The 18,180-nt window shown below is 45.5% G+C and overlaps 6 protein-coding genes across 6 annotated transcripts; 5 read left to right on the top strand and 1 right to left on the bottom strand.

Annotated features, from left to right (window-relative positions):
- Window positions 1–4,122: 4,122 nt before the first annotated feature.
- AGABI2DRAFT_191396 (hypothetical protein) lies at window positions 4,123–5,478 on the top strand. Its single transcript, XM_006459347.1, has 5 exons — window positions 4,123–4,229; window positions 4,287–4,320; window positions 4,382–4,581; window positions 4,646–5,264; window positions 5,321–5,478. The coding sequence occupies exons 1-5, from the start codon at window positions 4,159–4,161 to the stop codon at window positions 5,345–5,347; spliced, it is 951 nt and encodes a 316-aa protein (XP_006459410.1). The 5' UTR covers window positions 4,123–4,158; the 3' UTR covers window positions 5,348–5,478.
- Window positions 5,479–5,491: 13 nt separating this feature from the next.
- Window positions 5,492–7,273, bottom strand: AGABI2DRAFT_65827 (hypothetical protein; the record flags this gene model as incomplete). Its single annotated transcript, XM_006459346.1, has 7 exons — window positions 5,492–5,834; window positions 5,886–6,000; window positions 6,054–6,482; window positions 6,579–6,696; window positions 6,756–7,038; window positions 7,090–7,177; window positions 7,225–7,273. 7 exons carry the CDS (start codon window positions 7,271–7,273, stop codon window positions 5,492–5,494), a joined length of 1,425 nt encoding a protein of 474 aa, XP_006459409.1.
- A 110-nt stretch (window positions 7,274–7,383) lies between these two features.
- Window positions 7,384–10,226, top strand: AGABI2DRAFT_191394 (hypothetical protein). Its single transcript, XM_006459345.1, has 15 exons — window positions 7,384–7,636; window positions 7,687–7,800; window positions 7,850–7,921; window positions 7,977–8,101; window positions 8,152–8,323; window positions 8,387–8,549; window positions 8,599–8,623; window positions 8,674–8,845; window positions 8,899–9,032; window positions 9,088–9,247; window positions 9,301–9,328; window positions 9,381–9,414; window positions 9,465–9,511; window positions 9,564–9,695; window positions 9,779–10,226. The coding sequence occupies exons 1-15, from the start codon at window positions 7,408–7,410 to the stop codon at window positions 10,104–10,106; spliced, it is 1,935 nt and encodes a 644-aa protein (XP_006459408.1). The 5' UTR covers window positions 7,384–7,407; the 3' UTR covers window positions 10,107–10,226.
- An 81-nt stretch (window positions 10,227–10,307) lies between these two features.
- AGABI2DRAFT_191393 (hypothetical protein) lies at window positions 10,308–11,841 on the top strand. Its single transcript, XM_006459344.1, has 5 exons — window positions 10,308–10,558; window positions 10,616–10,649; window positions 10,711–10,910; window positions 10,975–11,588; window positions 11,645–11,841. The coding sequence occupies exons 1-4, from the start codon at window positions 10,488–10,490 to the stop codon at window positions 11,516–11,518; spliced, it is 849 nt and encodes a 282-aa protein (XP_006459407.1). The 5' UTR covers window positions 10,308–10,487; the 3' UTR covers window positions 11,519–11,588; window positions 11,645–11,841.
- Window positions 11,842–12,459: 618 nt separating this feature from the next.
- Window positions 12,460–13,533, top strand: AGABI2DRAFT_191392 (hypothetical protein). Its single transcript, XM_006459343.1, has 4 exons — window positions 12,460–12,614; window positions 12,681–12,704; window positions 12,757–12,915; window positions 12,971–13,533. Exons 1-4 carry the CDS (start codon window positions 12,501–12,503, stop codon window positions 13,289–13,291), a joined length of 618 nt encoding a protein of 205 aa, XP_006459406.1. The 5' UTR covers window positions 12,460–12,500; the 3' UTR covers window positions 13,292–13,533.
- A 360-nt stretch (window positions 13,534–13,893) lies between these two features.
- On the top strand, window positions 13,894–15,728 carry AGABI2DRAFT_191391 (hypothetical protein). Its single transcript, XM_006459342.1, has 6 exons — window positions 13,894–14,043; window positions 14,093–14,155; window positions 14,214–14,274; window positions 14,331–15,023; window positions 15,076–15,304; window positions 15,359–15,728. The coding sequence occupies exons 1-6, from the start codon at window positions 13,923–13,925 to the stop codon at window positions 15,626–15,628; spliced, it is 1,437 nt and encodes a 478-aa protein (XP_006459405.1). The 5' UTR covers window positions 13,894–13,922; the 3' UTR covers window positions 15,629–15,728.
- Window positions 15,729–18,180: the final 2,452 nt, after the last annotated feature.

Here is an 18,180-nt window from a genome sequence, read left to right as displayed (position 1 = left end):
CTTTGTTGATGATTGTTCTTTATTGTTATAGGAAAACTCTGCCGTTGCTAACCAATCAGGCCAATCAGTTTGTCTGTGATCAACAAATGATCGGAGGTATTGCTCTAGTTCTTGATTGGTTCGTTCGGTTTGGCCATCCGTCTGTGGGTGGAACGCTGTAGATAACCTAGTGTCGATTCCCAACATTTTATTCAACTCCTTTGTAAAGTCTGCAGCAAATTGCGGTCCCCTATCTGAGATCACCGTTTCTGGTAATCCATGCAACTTCCATACGTGATCCCTGAACAGCTTAGCTAGTCCTAGCGCTGATGTCGTTTCTGTAGTTCTATTCGGATTCATCCGGTGGTTAATGTCAGCCGAATAGTACTCTACCGAGAACAAGTGGAAGGACAAGGAAGTAAACCGGCGCCGGCCGTAGAGATAGAAGGAGAACAGGAGTGGGAAGTGGAGAAAATCCTTAACGCCAAATGGCTCCGCGGAAAGAAGCGGTACTTAGTTCGATGGAAAGGGTATACAGCAGAAGCAGACTCGTGGGAACCCGAGGAGAACTTGGTTAACGCCAAAGAATTGATTACTGAATTCCACCAACTCTATGGGGAACTCAATAGGATACATCACGTCCTACGTGACACCGGGTTCCAAGAAAGGGAACTACCTAATCGATTCACAGCCAAGACTTTATTCGGATGGGATGACAAACAGTTTGATGCCGAATATCTTAAGAAATTGGAACGTAATTGGCGAACATGGAGGTCTTGAAGGGTCGTCTCCGGAGGAGCCGACTTTAAGAAGGGGGTACTGTTAGAACCTTGCCAGAATGTCACGGCGTCACGCTGTCACATCTGTTACATATTTTATTACATAATAATTTCCCTCTGCTGCTACAGTTCGACGGAGGCTAAACTATCGGCATACTGCTAAAATGGCGCAAGCTACAGATTTACCAATTGAACTAATCGATCTCATCTTATCTTTCTTGCCTCCGAACCACGCGGAGCAAGTACAATGGAGAAGGAGGGCGGCGGCTATAGGAAGAGAAGAGAGGCCGGTAGGATGGAACCTATCGGATCATCGGTGCAGGCGGTGTGGGAGAGTATGCTTAGCGATGTGGGACTATGAGGAGCAGAAGGCGTGGGTAATACAGAGATGGGGATACTGGGGACCACGACACTGGGCAATAGCCGGATTCTTCGTACTATGCCCGTGTGATGCGATGTTGGGGAATTACTTTGGTAGGTATTGGTTTGTGTGAATGGATTACCGGTTTAGGAGTTGTTTGTACTTGTGGACACTTTTATGGTTTGTTTGGTGTTGTTGACATTTTTATGATCAAACTATTTTCGTTTACTTGCTTCTTACTCCACTCTTCTTTTCGCATGTCAAAATGTATAATTAGTTTACTTTCTCATACGTGCTTCTTTTCTCATGTCAGTATATAAATAGTTACCTAGGGTAGTTGGTCTGTGCGCCGTAGTCTAGGTATATAAAGTAGGTAGAAACTTGTAGAAGACTCCGTCGAGTTCTCTTAGGTTCACGCCTAATAAAACTTTTGTCACTTTCCTCTATAGTTCTTAAGTTCAGGTGTGACCTGTGACATCTCAGTCACAGTCGCCCTAACACCTATAGGAGGGACGTCATCATGCTTACTCCTTTCCATATCCCTGGATATACTCTTCTCCACCTACGCTTCTCCCATCATTCATTCCCATGTCACTTTCTCTTTGACGTTACCTTGTTTATCTTTCCCTTCTCATGATCATTCTTATTGTTCCCTTGATTGATCCTTCATGTTACCTGTTATATCTTTTCCTTCTCGTGATCAATCTTCTATTCTCATGATTGATCATCCTCCTTCCTAGTTTATACTTTCCTTCTCACTGATTACTCATCTACCTTGGTCATGGTTACTCAGCCCGTTCTATAGTTAGTTACCTCGGGTAGATAGTCTTAGTATAAGTAAGCGTAGATACTCTCTGTATTTCCCTACGCTTTACCAACTTACTTTTCCCCTTACTTGCCCTCAAGTCTTTGCTTTCGCTGCAACCTGAGCTTCGCCTTAAGGTCGTAACAATTTATTTGTTGACAAGGTCAGCTACTTTTAATTTTTTATGGTTCTTTGTTTTCTTATTCTTATCTTTGAGCTATATTTCTAAGAACCATTTAAGTAACAAGGGTGTTCTTGGACTCCTGAAACTTCTTTATAGTCTTTACCTGTCATTAAGTAACCCCAAGTAGAATTAAGAAAAATGACATTTTGCTGATGGTGAAGCGTAACCAATGTGAATATTGTAGAAGTATGATTTACGCAGAGTGCGATGTCTGTACAGACTTGGTCGTGGTGCGTGGAGGGAGAGTTTTCAGATAGTACTGATTTCTCAAGGATAGGAACAATTCGAAGATGTCTGTACAGACTTGGTCTTGAACTGATCCTGGAATCCTGGATAGAATGAGTTTGGAATTTTGTTAACCGGAAGAAGGAGGTTCCTTGTATGAGCGAAAGCTCGTAAGGCAAGAACAGTTAATTCCAAACTAGAGAGAAATACAAAGACAGTATTCTACTTATACTGTGGTAGAGATACTGCGGAGAAGAAAGATAGATCAGTTGTTTCACGTTGGTTGTAAGAGAGATGAAAGATAACTGGACAGAGATAAAAGATTGCAAGACTACGGACTGCGGATGGACTGCGAGATTAGATAAGAGATCAGATAAGGGAAATGTTGGTAACATGTGGTCTTTCGGTTGTGTTTGCTACGAAGTAGGCTAGGCCTTTCCTTCAACCAGGTTTAAGCAAACCCAACTCACGATGTCATGGGTGTTCACGTGCAAGCTCCCGTTTTGCGACCTTACGACTGACTACCAAGTACTTTCTTCCCTTAACAAGGAAAAAACGCGGAAACCAGGAGACGTCGACCAGTTTGAGGGTTTCAGCTACCAAGGGCGTAAGTTGGTGAAACGATGTTGGGATCATGATCCCTATTTCCGTCCCAGCTGTGACGACATTTACAAGTCTATGGTTGGTCAGGTGGGAGAACATGACAATCCAAAAGTACGGGATATAGCTCCTTGGAAGGATGTCAGAGGTAGATCAAGAATGATCGTTAATTATGCGCACGCCCACAACGTTTTACTTGATATAAGAGGAATCTATGAAGGTCCTCACGATTCTACCTCGCCACGTTGTCCTATCCCTACGACTCCCAATCTTCCCCTAAATTCCAATTATACTTCTCCTGCCAGGTGCGTTTTCACCTCCTGCTCATCAGTTTCTGCGCACATTGCTTTGCTTTCTTGTAGTCATCCAGGTCTTCCTCCACAGCCGGGGTGCGCACATTCTTTCGATGCTGCAGCTCAAGCTAATTTGCTCCCAGGATCGGCCTCTCCATCACAGGTCTCGGCTCTGGCAAAAATATAACCCTTCCCCGGATATACCTCATTCCACGTATGAGCATAATGTATCACTCGTTCCCTACGGCGCGGATATTAGTCATACCATCGGAAGTATAAGAGCGTGAGGCGGGATTAGGAGAGTTACACAAGCTGAAGGTACCAGTGCCACAGAGACTTCTAAAGTCAGTCGGTATGAAGAAGCGATACCGGAAGTAATTCCTCTCCCACCAGTTGATAATTATAATTGCAAAGGCTTCAGACTACTTTTCCGACGGTTGATTCATGTTGCAGCCGTTATATGGCATTTAAATACTTGTCGGACATAATCATACTAGGCCTCGAATTGAAGGAACGACTCCGGAGTCATAGTTCCCATTGCCGGTCTGGGCCTTAATTATCGCATTATTGCCCACCGGACTGGCAAGGGACTGACTGAGTTTGCGGCAAAACAACTTGATGCTCCCTATACGACGCGTTTCGTATCAATAGGAATCACGCTGGCGGGACATTGAATGGATGAAATTCCGAGCGCTACCTTATCAGACCTCAACAAGAAAGTGCACGTCGTAGATCCAAGAACATCTCTAACGATCGACGGCCATATACATGCAGTGCATGTACATCATGACAATCCTCGAGGGTGTCTCGTTGTGACAGAAGGCCTGAAACGCCTCGTGGTACACAACGTTGGGACTATAGACCGTGTTTATAACACTGCTCTCTTCGCCCCAGTACCTTTATCCTCAGTTACTCATTCACCACGAGTAGCAATGTCAGACGGCCCGAGAGCAGAAACCATCAATGCTATCCAAGAATGCCGAAAGGATGATATCATCATCGCGTATGTTCCCTTCGATAGTTCGTGCAAGAGTGCCATAGGCTGACATTTTCTCTGGAGATTCATGGGTCCGACTGGTGCCGGGAAGAGTTATGTAGGTTGACCACCGGAGGGAATCAATATTGGGATCTCCTTACTCAGTTCATACTCGCCAGTTTATCGACCTCCTTACGGACCAAAAGGGGAAACGCGCAGGCAATAGTCTGAAAACGGTGACAAATCATATCCAAGCTACTAGAGTCAGGCAACAAGGCTATGACGATCGCATAGTTCTCGTTGATACACCCGGTCTCGACGACACAAACCGATCCGATATGGAGGTTCTGCACATAATCAGTGCCTGGTTGGAGAAGACGTGAGTACCTTTCGAATTCGTGCGGTTCAAGCAGATAAACAAGAGTTTATGGTATCATCATCAGGTACTCGAAAAAGCAGGTCAAATTGAGCGGGATGATTTATCTGCATCGAATCACCGATAATCGCATGGCCGGGTCTCCCCATAAGAACCTCCGCATGTTTGGCGAATTGTGTGGGGACGTCGCCATGAACCAAGTGAGGCTCGTGTCTACTATGTGGGGTAAAGTGAAACCGGAGGTTGGGGAGGAGAGAGAGAGAGAGTTACGGGATAAGTTTTGGAGGCATTTCATCGACAAGGGATCGAAAATCGAGCGGCTTAAAGAGACTAAAGGGGAGGAGGCTTGGCGGATTGTACATCAACTAATCCATGACTCCAAGAAAAGAGAAGCAGTCTTGTTGCAGGAGGAGCTCGTCGACCTAGAAAAAAAACTCAACGAAACAGCCGCCGGAAAAACTCTGTATACTTCCCTCCAGAAGCTCCTGGCAGATCAAAAGGAATCTTTAAGATCGCTGCTAGCGCAGGTAGAGAAGTCGAACGATCCGAATCTAACGAAGGAGTTGAAGAAGGAGTACGCTAGAATCAATGATCAATTCCAAAGGACGTTCCAGGAGGTGTCCAAGTTGAAGATCCCTCTAGGAAAGCGGATCATGCTCTTCTTCTTTGGAAAGAAGACTCGAGCTGTAAGTCCGCATTTCGGTGATAGCACATGAATACACTTCGTTAACGTCCTCTTCAGAAAGCTATCAAGGTCTCGGAAGCATGAACGTCATCGGCGCTATCAGTTTCGTGTGGCTCTCTTGCCTCATTTCTCCTATGCGTTTTTCATACTCGTTGCATAATCATGTAGCTCGTGTTTTCCAATGCGAAGACAGAATCAATTAAGTGGAATATCGCGGGTGAAGGCAAATTATGAGTCTGGATCCAAGAGGAAATTATCGATTGTGTTACGCATCGACTCCATGGTTATCTGTCTCCGCTCCTCACTTATGCTTGAAGAGATTTTTAGCCAGACGGGTAGAGGTATATCGGTCTGTTTGGTGATCCTTCCGCGTATACTCTTGCTGGTCCACGACGTATGACACGCGTAGCACATACTTGATGCGATCGAGTGGGGATTGCTAGGTGGAAGGTCGTCAGATGCTCTGCTCGCGAGATTAACATGGCCAGGAGGCACATCTTCGGGACTGATATCGCTGTATGAACGAATCGAGATGTTTTGTTTCCAGTCTTGCGTCCCTGACTGGGCGGGTCTGGTCTCTAAGTAAGTGCGCATGCCACAGTGAAGGCAAACTATTAAACACCTTTGACAGATAAGACATTTCATACTAGTATCCCCTTTCGTAGTCAATTTGTTGCATGTGCGGGCGATGGTTGAAACAGTCGACGGGTAATCCTTCTCGAGCCCCATGCTAAAGTCTATGAAGTTAAGTGAGTTTACTGGGCGAGACTCTGATGCAACAACGCATTACCTCTAGTCAATGCACCAATGTCTTGCCTCCCACTTGAATATCGGTGTTTACCTACGACCTTGAAGCCGCACCACCAGGCCCAAAATGCACACTCTTTCATGCCGACGTCGCACAGAGGGCGGATGACCCTCACAGTTTGTTCAATATCATCTTGAATCCGATATGTCCATTCCTCTTGTGTTTCTTCTCTTATAGAGTATCCTCCACCTTGAGATATTGAGGATATCAAAGAAATCGAAAGCGAAGTTAACGACGTCCCGAGTAAAAGGTGAGAAGAATGAGTCAAAGCCGCGGTATGAAGGAGGAGCACGCGAATTAGGGCTTGAATTGCACTGGAAATTGCGGTTTGCGTGGGGAGCGATTCAATGTATGTTTTGAGGGATACAAGAGGCGAACATGTGCTTGATGAAAGTACCTTTAGAAGAATCTCTATTTCGTGTGAGTCGCACAGTCGTTGCCACCCAAAACGATAAAAACCTTCGTTGATAACATTTAAGCCCATATTGTTGTTGTGAAATCTACCACTTCTTAAGCCAGGTGACCGTGCCTGGTCAAATGCGTCCTCAAGTTTGACACGTACATATTCCATTTTTGTACTGTGTCTTTTGACAAATTGTTCGACAAGAGAGCTTTCATCTGGGGCCTATAAAGCGGGTTACATATTAAACAAATGGTCCTCCACGATATAGGGAACTCACGTACACCTATCATAATCCCAGAGATATCAACATAGACAACGAAAATTTTGGACCAGGGGCAAGTGATACCATTGGGGTTCTGATCACCTTGCTGTCGTTCGCGGGGTGACAGATATGTTTTCTGTATCACATCCAGGAGCACAGAAGAGCCCAATCCTCCAGAAAGACCAATCAAGAGGTTTCTAGACGCTTTCAAGCCCTTCCGTCGATGTTGTTGTGAATTGGGATTGATATGAGGTTCCAATGTCCGCCGGAAACGTAGAGAAATCAGAGGGAAAAAGCAATCTCTGGGACAACTGTTCATTATAGGCGCTTAATTTAAGGGTGATTGGGCGTACTTGCAATAAACAGCATGGCGAATGACGATGTTCCCGGTTTGCAATTTACACTTGACGCATGTCTTGTTTCTGTCATACTTTGGGCGTTCTGTGCATGATCAGAGGTGACGATGATATAATTTCAGAGGAGCTTACTGGTCATCGAAGCATCTGCCTCGACATCCGGGTTTCCACAGGAGGCCATGGTGGTATTTTGTCAAGCTTACTTGCATTTGATCGGCTCCGCATCCCGCATCACACTGTCCCTGGGACAGAGAACCTTACTTAGCATGCATGCCTTCGCGCCCATTTCTACCTAATGCGACGCCGCATCTACCCATGCACTCAACCAAGCCTAAAGAAGCTGTACACAAGCAGTCAGCTCGTTCATACCTTGTCTTTCTGACTGCAGTAGCCACCGCATTCGCCTTGTATGGGTTGTCATCTTCGCTCACGGAATACACGGTTTGTTCAAGCTCGAGTCGCATCTACACCGTGAGCGAGCTACAGCCACAAGCCCAATGTATAACCATAAAAAATGAACGCATCATACATCTTGGAAAGCACGGTATGTTATACGCTTAGTGGAACTGGAGCCATATACTGATCTCCTCAAAGATGACATTGTCTCGTCCACGGTTAATGTTCCGCTGCTGAACTGGAAGATACCATTCAGGTGGCCTCCAGTTTCCTATGTGGATCCTACAGATATCATCGTACCCGGATTAGCTGGTCAGGCTTTCAATTTATCTGCGGGAACCACGTTCATGTTGCGTTCTAGACGCTCACGCCCACGTCCTTGAAAATGGTTGGATGATGCAGCTACCTCTTGGAGGTTCTAAATCAGTTCAAGGTAATCAAGGCATTTTCTTGTTATGGCAGCGAACATGTCTGAAGTCGTACTGAAGAAATTGTTGAACGCGTCAAAAGCTATATTCATGATCATCCCGATGTACTGCATGACCCAGACCGCTGGATTGAAGGCATGGGTTGGGACCAAACCAGGTGGCAAAACGAAGAGTTTCCGAAAGCGGTACGCGCCTTCTCTTTCGTAGTTGCACCAAAAATTCATATTTTCTCTAGGCAGACCTCGATCAAGATCCCCTTCTAAAAGGACGTCCAATTGTCCTCAGTCGGGTGGATGGGCATGCTCGATGGGTTTCTCCACGCGTACTCGAAATCATGGGCACTTTACCGGAAGACAGCGAAATTGTAGGTGGACAAATCATCCGAGACTCTCAGGGACATCCAACTGGTGAGCCCTTAAACTGCTATCAATCATTAATGCCATGGTCTACCTGAACTTTCTTCTCCCTAGGGATCTTCGTCGACAACGCGATGGATCTTATTCCGATTCCTCCTTGGACCCATAATCAAATGGAAGAATACTTTTCGGCGACTGCGAATCTTGCTTTACAATACGGGCTTACAAGCATCCATGATGCTCAAACCAAAATACCCATGGTTGAATTTTTTCAAAAGTCCGTTCTCTTCGACCTCAAATTCTGCATCATTTGACTGTACTGACAGGAAAGCTGACGAAGGCGCTATTCCTGTGTGCCCGTAATCATGCTCAATATATAAGTATCACTAATTATGACATAGCTACGTTTATACCTCATGGGAAGCGTTGCGTTGCACGGCAACAACTCTGACTCCGACGCGGCTGAAACTGCAGCATACATTGATAGCGACTGGAAGCACGGCATTCCTCGGTTCGTCAACTACGGGAGACAAGGCCGTCTCACTCTGCGAAGCGTGAAATTATTTGCGGATGGTACGCATCCGCCACACTACGTCTTTCAACGATATAATCAACTTGTGTACTAGGCGCTCTAGGATCGTGGGGTGCAGCCATGCTAGCTCCGTACTCAGACCATCCTGACCTCCAGGGTACTCTACTGCAGGCTCCTGAAGTCTTGCGAGCGGCTGTTCGAAGGTTCTGGGAAGACGATATGCAAGTTGTATGCCCACGTCTCTGCAGCTGTTGTCCTCGGACTAGTCTTAATCTCGTAACAGAATGTCCATTGTATCGGAGATAAAGCGAACCGCATTACTCTCGACATCTTTGAAGAACTAATTCGAGAGCAAGATATAAATGTTTCTTCGTGGAGGCCACGCATTGAACACGCCCAAATCATTGACAGACATGATCTTCACCGTTTCGGGAAGCTGGGAGGTCCGTTTTCATCGTAATATCACAAATGCCGAGACATTGATCCAGATTTCCAGTGATTGCCAGTGTGCAGCCAACACATGCGTAAAGCTTACAACCAATCTTGGAAGTTTATCTCAAACTGACGCTCGGACAGGACATCTGATATGTGGTATGCCGAGAGTCGATTGGTAAGTTCCACGAGGCAAATGCACGACCTTACTCCAATTTTTCATCATAGGGTCCAGACCGAATGGAAGGCGCTTATGCGTATGCTACGTTACTGCGGTCAGTAGCTGCGCTTTAGCATATCTAAACCACTCTTTGAACAAAGAAGCAGGGTCTCAGGTGACAAAATACTCCCTCTTGGATCAGACTTCCCTGTTGAAGGTGTGAACCCACTTCTCGGATTCTATGCCGCAGTCAAGCGCCTCGCAGTAGACGGATCTTCTCCGCATGGTCCTTCTGGATGGTAAGCTCCTGTTCCGACATCACCCAGGTGACGTGCAACTTGGTGAAATGCTAAACGTCTATATTTGTTATCAAATGGTATAGGTTCCCTAACGAACGACTGACGAGAAGAGAAGCACTCAAGGGGATGACTCTAGACCCAGCGTATGCATCGTTCCAGGAGCAGGATATTGGTTCTCTCGAAATAGGAAAGAAGGCCGACTTTGTGGTTTTTGATCGGGACTTTGTGGATTGCGGGAATGAAGAAGAAGCGAGTTGTAATGGGTCCGAGATCTTGGAGGCAAAGGTGAAAACAGTCGTCATTGACGGAAGGGTGGTGCGGGGTGCGTTACCTCAACCTAAGGACAATGTTACATTTTGGGGTATCATAAGCAAGTTGGGGGCATATGTACGGGCGACAGGTCTGTTGTAGGGAGATCGGCAGGTTTCCTCATGTTTGGTCATCGCAGTGACAGACTGGGTAGGAGCCTGGCAAATATCTTGATAACCAATTAAAAACTCTTGGAATATGTTTTAGGCTTCGGAAAGAAATAAAAGGTAAATAAAGTATTTGTTTGCGGACCAATACCTTGCAAGCACTAAAAGCACTACAAGCCCGAGGTTATATAAACTTTATGCGCGTTTGCTGATGCAGTGCATATACATCGTCACAACCCTCGAGGCTATCTCGTTGCGATAGAAGGCCTGGAACGCCTCATGGTACACAACGTTGGGACTACAGACCGTGTTTATAACACAGTTTTCTGATTGCTTCAGTACCTTTATCCTCAGTACTCATTCACCACGAGTAGCAATGTCAAATGGCCCGGGAGCAGAAACCACCAATGCTATCCAGAAAATCCAAAAGGATGATATTATCATTGCGTGAGTTCCTTTCAGAAACTCGGGCTAAAGTGGTATGTACTGACATCTTCATTGGAGATTCATGGGTCCGACTGGTGCCGGGAAGAGTTATGTAGGTTGACCACCGGAGGAAATTAATACTGGGATCTCCTTACTGAGTTCGTACTCGCCAGTTTATTGACCTTCTTACGGGTCAGAAAGGACAACGCGCAGGCAGTAGTCTGAAATCGGTGACAAGTCAGATCCAAGCTACTAGAGTCAGGCGACAAGGCTATGGCGATCGCATAGTCCTCGTTGATACACCCGGTTTTGACTACACAACCCGATCCAATATGGAGACATTGCAGATTATCAGTGACTGGTTGCAGAAGACGTGAGTAACTTTCGGATTCGTGCGGTTCAAGTAGATAAACAAGATTTATGGGTATCGTCATCAGGTACTCAAAGCATGTCAAATTGAGCGGGCTGATTTATCTGCATCGTATCACCGACAATCACATGGCCGGGTCTCCTCATACAAGCCTCCGCATATTTGGCGAATTGTGTGGGGACGACGCTATGCCCCAAGTAAGGCTCGTGACTACTATGTGGGGTAAAGTGAAACCGGAGGTTGGAGAGGGGAGAGAGAGAGAGTTACGGGATAAGTTTTGGAAACACTTCATCGACAAGGGATCGAAAATCGAGCGGCTTAAAGAGACTAAAGAGGAGGCTTGGCGGATCGTTGAAGGACTAATCGATGATAGCAAGAAAAAAGTTGTAGTCTTGTTGCAGGAGGAGCTCGTCGACCTAGGAATACAACTGAACGAGACGGCAGCTGCAAAAATTCTGTATACTCCCGTCCAAAAAAACCTGGCAGATCAGAAGGAATCTTTAAGGTCGCTGCTAGCGCAGGTAGAGAGGTCGAACGACCCGAATCTAACGAAGGAGCTAAAGAAGGTGTACGCTAGAATCAATGATCAATTCCAAAGGACGTTCAAATAGGTGGAGAAATTGACGACCCCTGTAGGAAAGCGGATCATGGTCTTCTTTGGAAAGAAGCCTGACTCGAGCTGTAAGTCCGCTTTTCGGTGATAGCCTATGAATGCACTTTGATAGCGCCGTCCCCAGAAAGCTATCAAGGTCTCGGAAGCATGAACGTCATCAATACTATCATTTTCGTGGCTCTCTTGCCTCATTTCTCCTATGCTTTTTTCGTATTCGTTGCGTACTTATGTACCTCGTGTTTTGCGATGCGTCAATCAAGTGGACTTTATCGCGAGTGTAGGCAAATCATGAGTCTGGAAGAGAAAAGCATTGATTTTTGTAATACGCATCGACTTCATTGCCACCCGTCTCCACTCCTCCCAATGCCTGAGGGTTTTAAACTAGATATGTATCAAAAGGAACCGAGTAATTAATCCACAACTATCTAGCATAGCGCATTGTTTGCAGGAAGAAGGCCGGTGCTAATTCGATCAACTTTAAACGGGGAAGCACTGACATTCTATGACCCGGGGCGGTTGATTGAACATGCGATATATTTTTGATAGACTAACAGAACCGCTTGCAACCCATTTAAAGATCCAAATTTCTTTAGAGCCGAGATCCAAGTTCATCTTGGAGTACCCATAGTATGCCAGCGCTGTGCGTGACACGTTCTAACGTTACTACGCGCTTGAAATCTACTTATTATTGACGTGATTTTTTCATCAGCTCGTACAATAGGAAAGAACCTGCATGATACATCATTTGGCGCCACGTTATCGATATCTATCTCGGAGATTTCTTGGAGACCCATTTTTCTACTCAAGTGTGCAGATGCACCCCTATTATTAGACCCACTACCTAAAAAGGGTAAGCGGGAATAAACCCATACTAAGTATCTAAGTAACACGATAAGCTTTCCTTTTTGTTCCCTTTCCTTTCCTACATTTACGTGTTGTGCGTACGATCACTAATTGCCGACTCGCCTCATCGCAGCTAGATGTCAGAAACAACCAAGGCATTCTTTTACGGAACGCTAATGCACCCCGAGATACTCAAAAGAGTAGTTGGGAATGATGGTACACATTTAGAGATCTGTCCAGCAGTTCTGGTGGCGAGTAATTTAGATTCACAATGATAAAGATTACAGTTCGCCTGACTTGGACATGGGTGATATTAGGAGTACACTCGGCATAGAGTCAAGGTGGGTATGATAAATGCCGATAAAGATGTGGGATTGACGGTGTACGAGATAGCTGGCCGACTATCCTGGCGTCGTTCCACTCGCCAGAAGCAGCTATAAGCTATTCAATGGAAGAGAAGACTTGTCACAGGAAGATCGATGTGTGAGAGGAACACTTGTCACTGGGCTGACGAGGCATGATATACGATTGTTGGATTACTTTGAGGGCACAGTAAGCAGGTCAGTTGATGCCAACCATGTGTATCTCTAAGCTGGTGGATGTACAGGAGTATACAAGAGATCCGGTCAAAGTGCATCCTCTGGGCCCTTTCACAAGCATTTCGGCTCATGCCACGGAGTTTCAATCCCTTGTTCCCGCAACACCACCACTCCTCCCGGATCTATCAAAAATAGAACCGATCGATGCCGAGACGTATGTATTTATCGAATTGGAGATGTTAGAGCCGTCGACATGGGACTTCAGAGGTTTCGTGGAGCGCAACGCTTGGAAGTGGTATGGGAAGGGAGCAAATGACAATGAGGATATTGCAGAGGTAGACCGACGCCGGGAGCGAGGAGCAAAAGAAATGGCAGGTATTATCGCTTGACTATTTTACCGCTACCTTTTTCGTGGCATTACCTTTCCAGGACTGGTGCCAGGTTGCTCCATTTCCTCTGCTTTGTGCATAACGCTCCGCTGGCCGTAACATGTCACAATTTTTTCTACCACTACTACGATTTGGACATTCCGCCATGTTTTGCTGGGAACGACTTTTTCTGTCCTTTTCTTTAGTCTCTTTGACTATATTCATGGAGATTTGTGAATTCTTATTGCTGGATTTGTTTGCCCCATTGCATGATTAGCGTGGAATTTTGTTGACAGTTGGAATGCTTGCGAAAGCGGCACTGCCGAGCATGAAATGCGCGCAAGACTCCGCTTGTTTCTAAATGCTTTCATCGAAAAACTACACTTATCGTCTCATGATCAACATCCTAAGGCTGCCGTGGACCTGTAACTGGTACATGAAATACTACGTGAAAATTCTACAAACAGCTTTTGTCGAAACACTCAGCGTCAGCTCAACGTAAACCATCAGTGACTCATGAGTGACGCCGCGTGGTTACTGTGCCATCATCACGTGAGTGGGAGGCAAGACAGGCGTGAGGTGAGCTTGGCAGCTTCAACGTACATTACCACATAATGCTCTCTTTCTAATCCACCACCTACTCCCCCCGCCCATGTCTCAGCCCCTTCAGACCTTGGTGCTTCTAACTGTCGTTTTTTCTGCTTTCCTCCTGTTCGCTCTCAACTCGGATATCTTCTATTCATGTTTTTCTCCAAACCTTTCCAGGAACAATGGTCCGAGTCCGAATTTATCGATATTAACCAACTCGCTAATCCCGCCTAGAACACCCTGATTTTAAACGCTATCGTGACATTCGTGTACTCGCCTCCGAAGAGTTTCCTATCGGTATGTGTTCCTTAGCTTCCAAATAAATACGCCATTGACAAGTCACGCCCACATCTAGACGACCCTGACAGACGTGTCATCATTGTTGGTGATATTCATGGAATGCACAAGCCTTTCAAGTAAGATTTCTATTTTCATTCCACCTTCAAGATTTTGACATTTGAATTTGGGAAAGGCGCCTTCTAGAAGAGGCTGCTTATAACGAAGAGAAAGACATATTGGTACACGCGGGTGATACTGTTGCTAAAGGGTCACACAAAGGTTCTCTGGCTATTATCGACTATCTGACCAGGCACAATATCACCGGCGTACGGGGCAACCATGACCAGAAGGTCATTGAATGGAAAGGTTGGCAAGATTGGTTTGCTACGCTTCCCGGTGGAAACGATTGGTTATCCGATCTACACTCCCACTGGGAGAAAGCCGAAGTGAAAGGCAAAAAGCTCAAAAAATGGGTCAAAAACCGTCGCAACGAGAGTCGCGGAGAGGATGCTAAATGGTGGTCCCTCATCCCCAAACAATGGATCCCTTTCGGTGATCATTATCAAATTGCGAAAGATCTGACAGATGAACAATATTCCTACTTTTTGTCTCTTCCCCTCAAGCTACACATTCCGTCAGCCCATGCATTCATTGTCCACGCTGGGCTTCTTCCCTACGACCTACAGTATGACTTCGATGATCATAAACGACAACCCCTTGCCCGAGCTCCTCGCATACGAGCGGATATATCACGTTTTAATCAGGGAAACATAGATGCTATGCGTACTCTACAAGAACGCTCAGTTTTACAACGGGTGCCTCATAATACTGACCCGTGGGTTAATCTTAATGTACGGAGTGTTGTCAAGGACAGGGACTTGTCCAGGTATGTATGGGTTTCCATCACTGTGTTTACCATCTCTAACTTCTTTCTTCAGCTCCGCACACAAGGGTGTTCCGTGGGCAGATTATTGGAATGGTCAGATGTCGATGTGTGCTGGATTCAGGTCCGAACGTGCTATTCAAATCCAATCGGATGCACAAATTCAGCTTGGTGTTTCCAAGACGAAGGAGCTACCTTGTCATCCCTTTAGTGTTATCTATGGCCATTGTGCATCGCGAGGATTAGATATCGACCGATGGACTTTCGGTTTGGACTCGGGCTGTGTAAGGCTTCATTTGATTCACGTAGTTCAAGTTGTGCTGATGGTATTCTCGCAGGTTGCTGGTAAAAAGCTCACTGCCATGATATTAGGTCCTAATTCATCGTTGAGTCTATCAGACGTTGAGGACGACGATGATACAGACCAAAGTGGTCTTGATGGCCACCGAGATGATGACCACTTTGATGGCGCGAGCGTCCTGGATGAGGACCATGAAGGCAATGATGCAATTAAGTCAGCGTCTCCTCTCAAGCGAGAGAGAACCATCCAATTCGGTGAAGATGGTACCGCTAAGATTGTTCAAGTTTCTTGCAAAGGACAACATTGAGCTATCTGAATTGGATAGTCAACGGATTCTATAGTCCTATTCAATATCTTGTACCCTAATTTCTTGCTCTCTCATATAGCAAACGTCATTTCCATTGTATAATATATCACAATTGACTGTTATCGAACTGACCCCGACGGATGCAGGTGGTGGCGGTTGAAAACCGGGTTAGCTGCGTCAATTTGCACCAAAAAGGCCGACATATCAAAAGGAAATCTTCCTTTAGGCTTTCACCGTGTTTCCGAATTGGTATATGTTAAGTTCAGTCCGTCCCTCAGCGAAGCTCGGAGTCTGCAGCGTCGTTTCCGTGTTTGTCTGTATGTGTTCCCAACCCAGATTTGCAGCGCGCCATAGCCACAAGTGGAATGACTATTTTTAGATTTAGAGAATAAGACGAAGGCTTACACTTGCGAGTTATAGACTAGGTGAGTATAACGATTTTCATCTAATTTGTAACTTGGAAGAAGTAGTTGTATGTTCAAGCATTTAGATGGTCACGCTCTTCCACGAGGTCAATATTGAAGCAACGTCGGACATATAAATTTGTTCAACTTTCCATCGACTCATGCTCTTCAATACTAATATTATCGACCTGTAAGCTGACGTCTCCTTTTCGGCACGTCTGCTTCACAAAGGGGCAGAAGGCAAGTTTCTCACCAAGTAACTCGGGCACTATCCCACACATGCTGTTATTTGAGAGTCGAGTGGAACCCGGATTTGCGGATGCTAGAAGAAGATATGATATTGCAAATTTTGCGATTAAAGCGCGCGCAATTGGAGACATCAGTAGATGATTATCTCTAGTAATTGGCTCCTTCGCAACGACGTGTTGAAACGCAGCACGGACTTACAGGTTTACGTGCACTTTATTTGGCGCATGTAAATATAATATCAGTACCAGAACCTGGAAGCAGAAAATCATGGAAGTTACCTGAATACGCTCAAAGCGAGCGAGGGGTTTCCGGAAAACTTATAAGAATACGCTAAAAGGTTATCCTTGTTCACCCACGTTCCCATGAGGGTATTGAGCCTACAAATTAGCTTCTTTCGCTATGGTTTAACATGGACACTATCAAATATTATGGAATCGCCTCTTTACACAGCTGAATCGCTCTGAGCACTCTGGTTGTTTTTTAATTCTCTTTTTCGAGTACGCAGACGGCTTTGACGCGAACTTTTCGCTTGTTGTGCTTTCCTTTAATATTTCAGGAAATTTACTCCTTCCCGCGGGCCGAGCCTGGCTAAGTTTCAACGCAACGGAGATCTTACAGTTTGTTACATTAGACCTGGGATATTGTATTGAATTGGCATTCCGATTCATATTGACTACTTTAATTCTTCCCATTATCATGCTTGCTCTTCATTCGCACGCAACTTTGGCTCTCATTGACGTCTTCGTTGTTCTGACCTCCCCGACTATGGTATTAAGGGGGAAGGGGGGGAAGGGCACGCACATCAGCTGAAGCCAAGCACTTTCATCATTATTTCCATCTCGGCTATCGCGGCCAATTTTGGATTCAATTAACTGGTGTAGTACCGTCGTAACGTGGTACTCAATGGTAACTAACAATAGAATATAAGTTTAGAATTCTTAAAAATGAAACATATAGAGGTTCTTCTGTCCAACAGAATAACGTCAAGATCAGAATAGAAACAACAAGTCAACCGAAACTATTATTGGTTTGCACAGCAATGCGTAAGTTCGGAATCCCAATATAAAGACACGAAAGACATAAGTATAATACTACCTCTAGTGCTTCTGGATTCCTACGAAAACTCATACAAAAGCCAATAAATCATAGCATCCATTGTGGAAGTAGTCGATATGAGGAACAATCAGTGCCTAGTCAGGAAGGTCGGAATTTCTGCGGCCCCGATTGAATTCTCTGCGGTCCCTCCGCAATTCAGTGAAAAAAGAGCAAGGTCCCGTCGCCGTGCAACTGAATATGACCGACCGGACCAACTCCTGAGACTAGAAGCTGCTGATGATTCATGACTCATTGGACGAAATTCTTTGCTTCTTTACTGATTATACGGGTCTGACATCTTCCCTGCAGAATCACAAACAAAAATACGTGTTGATTTTCCGGAATGACCTTGAAATCATGAGAACGTGTTATTTCTAGGTGAAAGTCTTATCGTGCACATGCCGGTTGCAATGCTATCTACCGATGATGAAACAACGACCCTTGTTCATAGCAATGCAGAGTCGGGAACTGGTGCCGCGTAGTACTAATAATAAACAGATGATGATAGGCGATTGACTAAACATAGAAGAAACCAAAAAAGCAAACAGTATAATAATAGGTCCCATCAACCCCAATGGCCGGTTCCGGGGTGGGGTGAGCTAGATCCGGACATATTTCAGTCATTATCCCCGGAGCGGAAAAAAGAACCATAGTCACTGGTTCGGGGAGAATTGCTGGGTTCAGCAACGGACACATTCGCGCGCCGTGGCTTGAGTTTGGGGTCCGGTGTTTCTTTCCCGATTTTTTCTAGCACATCTGCGACGACTAACTTAGAAAATTTGAAGGGTTCAAATCATTTTCCCC

The sequence above is a fragment of the Agaricus bisporus genome (genome assembly GCF_000300575.1).
Source record: "Agaricus bisporus var. bisporus H97 unplaced genomic scaffold AGABI2scaffold_3, whole genome shotgun sequence".
NCBI classification, from domain to species: Eukaryota; Fungi; Basidiomycota; class Agaricomycetes; order Agaricales; family Agaricaceae; genus Agaricus; species Agaricus bisporus.
The sequence above is the reverse complement of the archived record's forward strand: the minus strand, read 5'-3'. Positions and strand labels throughout refer to the sequence as shown.

Excerpts from the sequence above, each read along its gene's own strand:
- AGABI2DRAFT_191396 (XM_006459347.1), top strand. The coding sequence starts at position 4,159 with ATGTCAGACGGCCCGAGAGCAGAAACCATCAATGCTATCCAAGAATGC. Across the intron at positions 4,230-4,286 it reads AAGGATGATATCATCATCGC|ATTCATGGGTCCGACTGGTG; the intron begins GTATGTTCCCTT and ends TTTTCTCTGGAG. Across the intron at positions 4,321-4,381 it reads CTGGTGCCGGGAAGAGTTAT|TTTATCGACCTCCTTACGGA; the intron begins GTAGGTTGACCA and ends CATACTCGCCAG.
- AGABI2DRAFT_191394 (XM_006459345.1), top strand. The coding sequence starts at position 7,408 with ATGCACTCAACCAAGCCTAAAGAAGCTGTACACAAGCAGTCAGCTCGT. Across the intron at positions 8,102-8,151 it reads ACGAAGAGTTTCCGAAAGCG|GCAGACCTCGATCAAGATCC; the intron begins GTACGCGCCTTC and ends TATTTTCTCTAG. Across the intron at positions 9,248-9,300 it reads CCGTTTCGGGAAGCTGGGAG|TGATTGCCAGTGTGCAGCCA; the intron begins GTCCGTTTTCAT and ends CCAGATTTCCAG.
- AGABI2DRAFT_191393 (XM_006459344.1), top strand. The coding sequence starts at position 10,488 with ATGTCAAATGGCCCGGGAGCAGAAACCACCAATGCTATCCAGAAAATC. Across the intron at positions 10,559-10,615 it reads AAGGATGATATTATCATTGC|ATTCATGGGTCCGACTGGTG; the intron begins GTGAGTTCCTTT and ends TCTTCATTGGAG. Across the intron at positions 10,911-10,974 it reads AGTGACTGGTTGCAGAAGAC|GTACTCAAAGCATGTCAAAT; the intron begins GTGAGTAACTTT and ends TATCGTCATCAG.
- AGABI2DRAFT_191392 (XM_006459343.1), top strand. The coding sequence starts at position 12,501 with ATGTCAGAAACAACCAAGGCATTCTTTTACGGAACGCTAATGCACCCC. Across the intron at positions 12,705-12,756 it reads ACACTCGGCATAGAGTCAAG|CTGGCCGACTATCCTGGCGT; the intron begins GTGGGTATGATA and ends TGTACGAGATAG. Across the intron at positions 12,916-12,970 it reads TGGATTACTTTGAGGGCACA|GAGTATACAAGAGATCCGGT; the intron begins GTAAGCAGGTCA and ends GTGGATGTACAG.
- AGABI2DRAFT_191391 (XM_006459342.1), top strand. The coding sequence starts at position 13,923 with ATGTCTCAGCCCCTTCAGACCTTGGTGCTTCTAACTGTCGTTTTTTCT. Across the intron at positions 14,044-14,092 it reads AAACCTTTCCAGGAACAATG|AACACCCTGATTTTAAACGC; the intron begins GTCCGAGTCCGA and ends AATCCCGCCTAG. Across the intron at positions 14,275-14,330 it reads GGAATGCACAAGCCTTTCAA|GCGCCTTCTAGAAGAGGCTG; the intron begins GTAAGATTTCTA and ends AATTTGGGAAAG.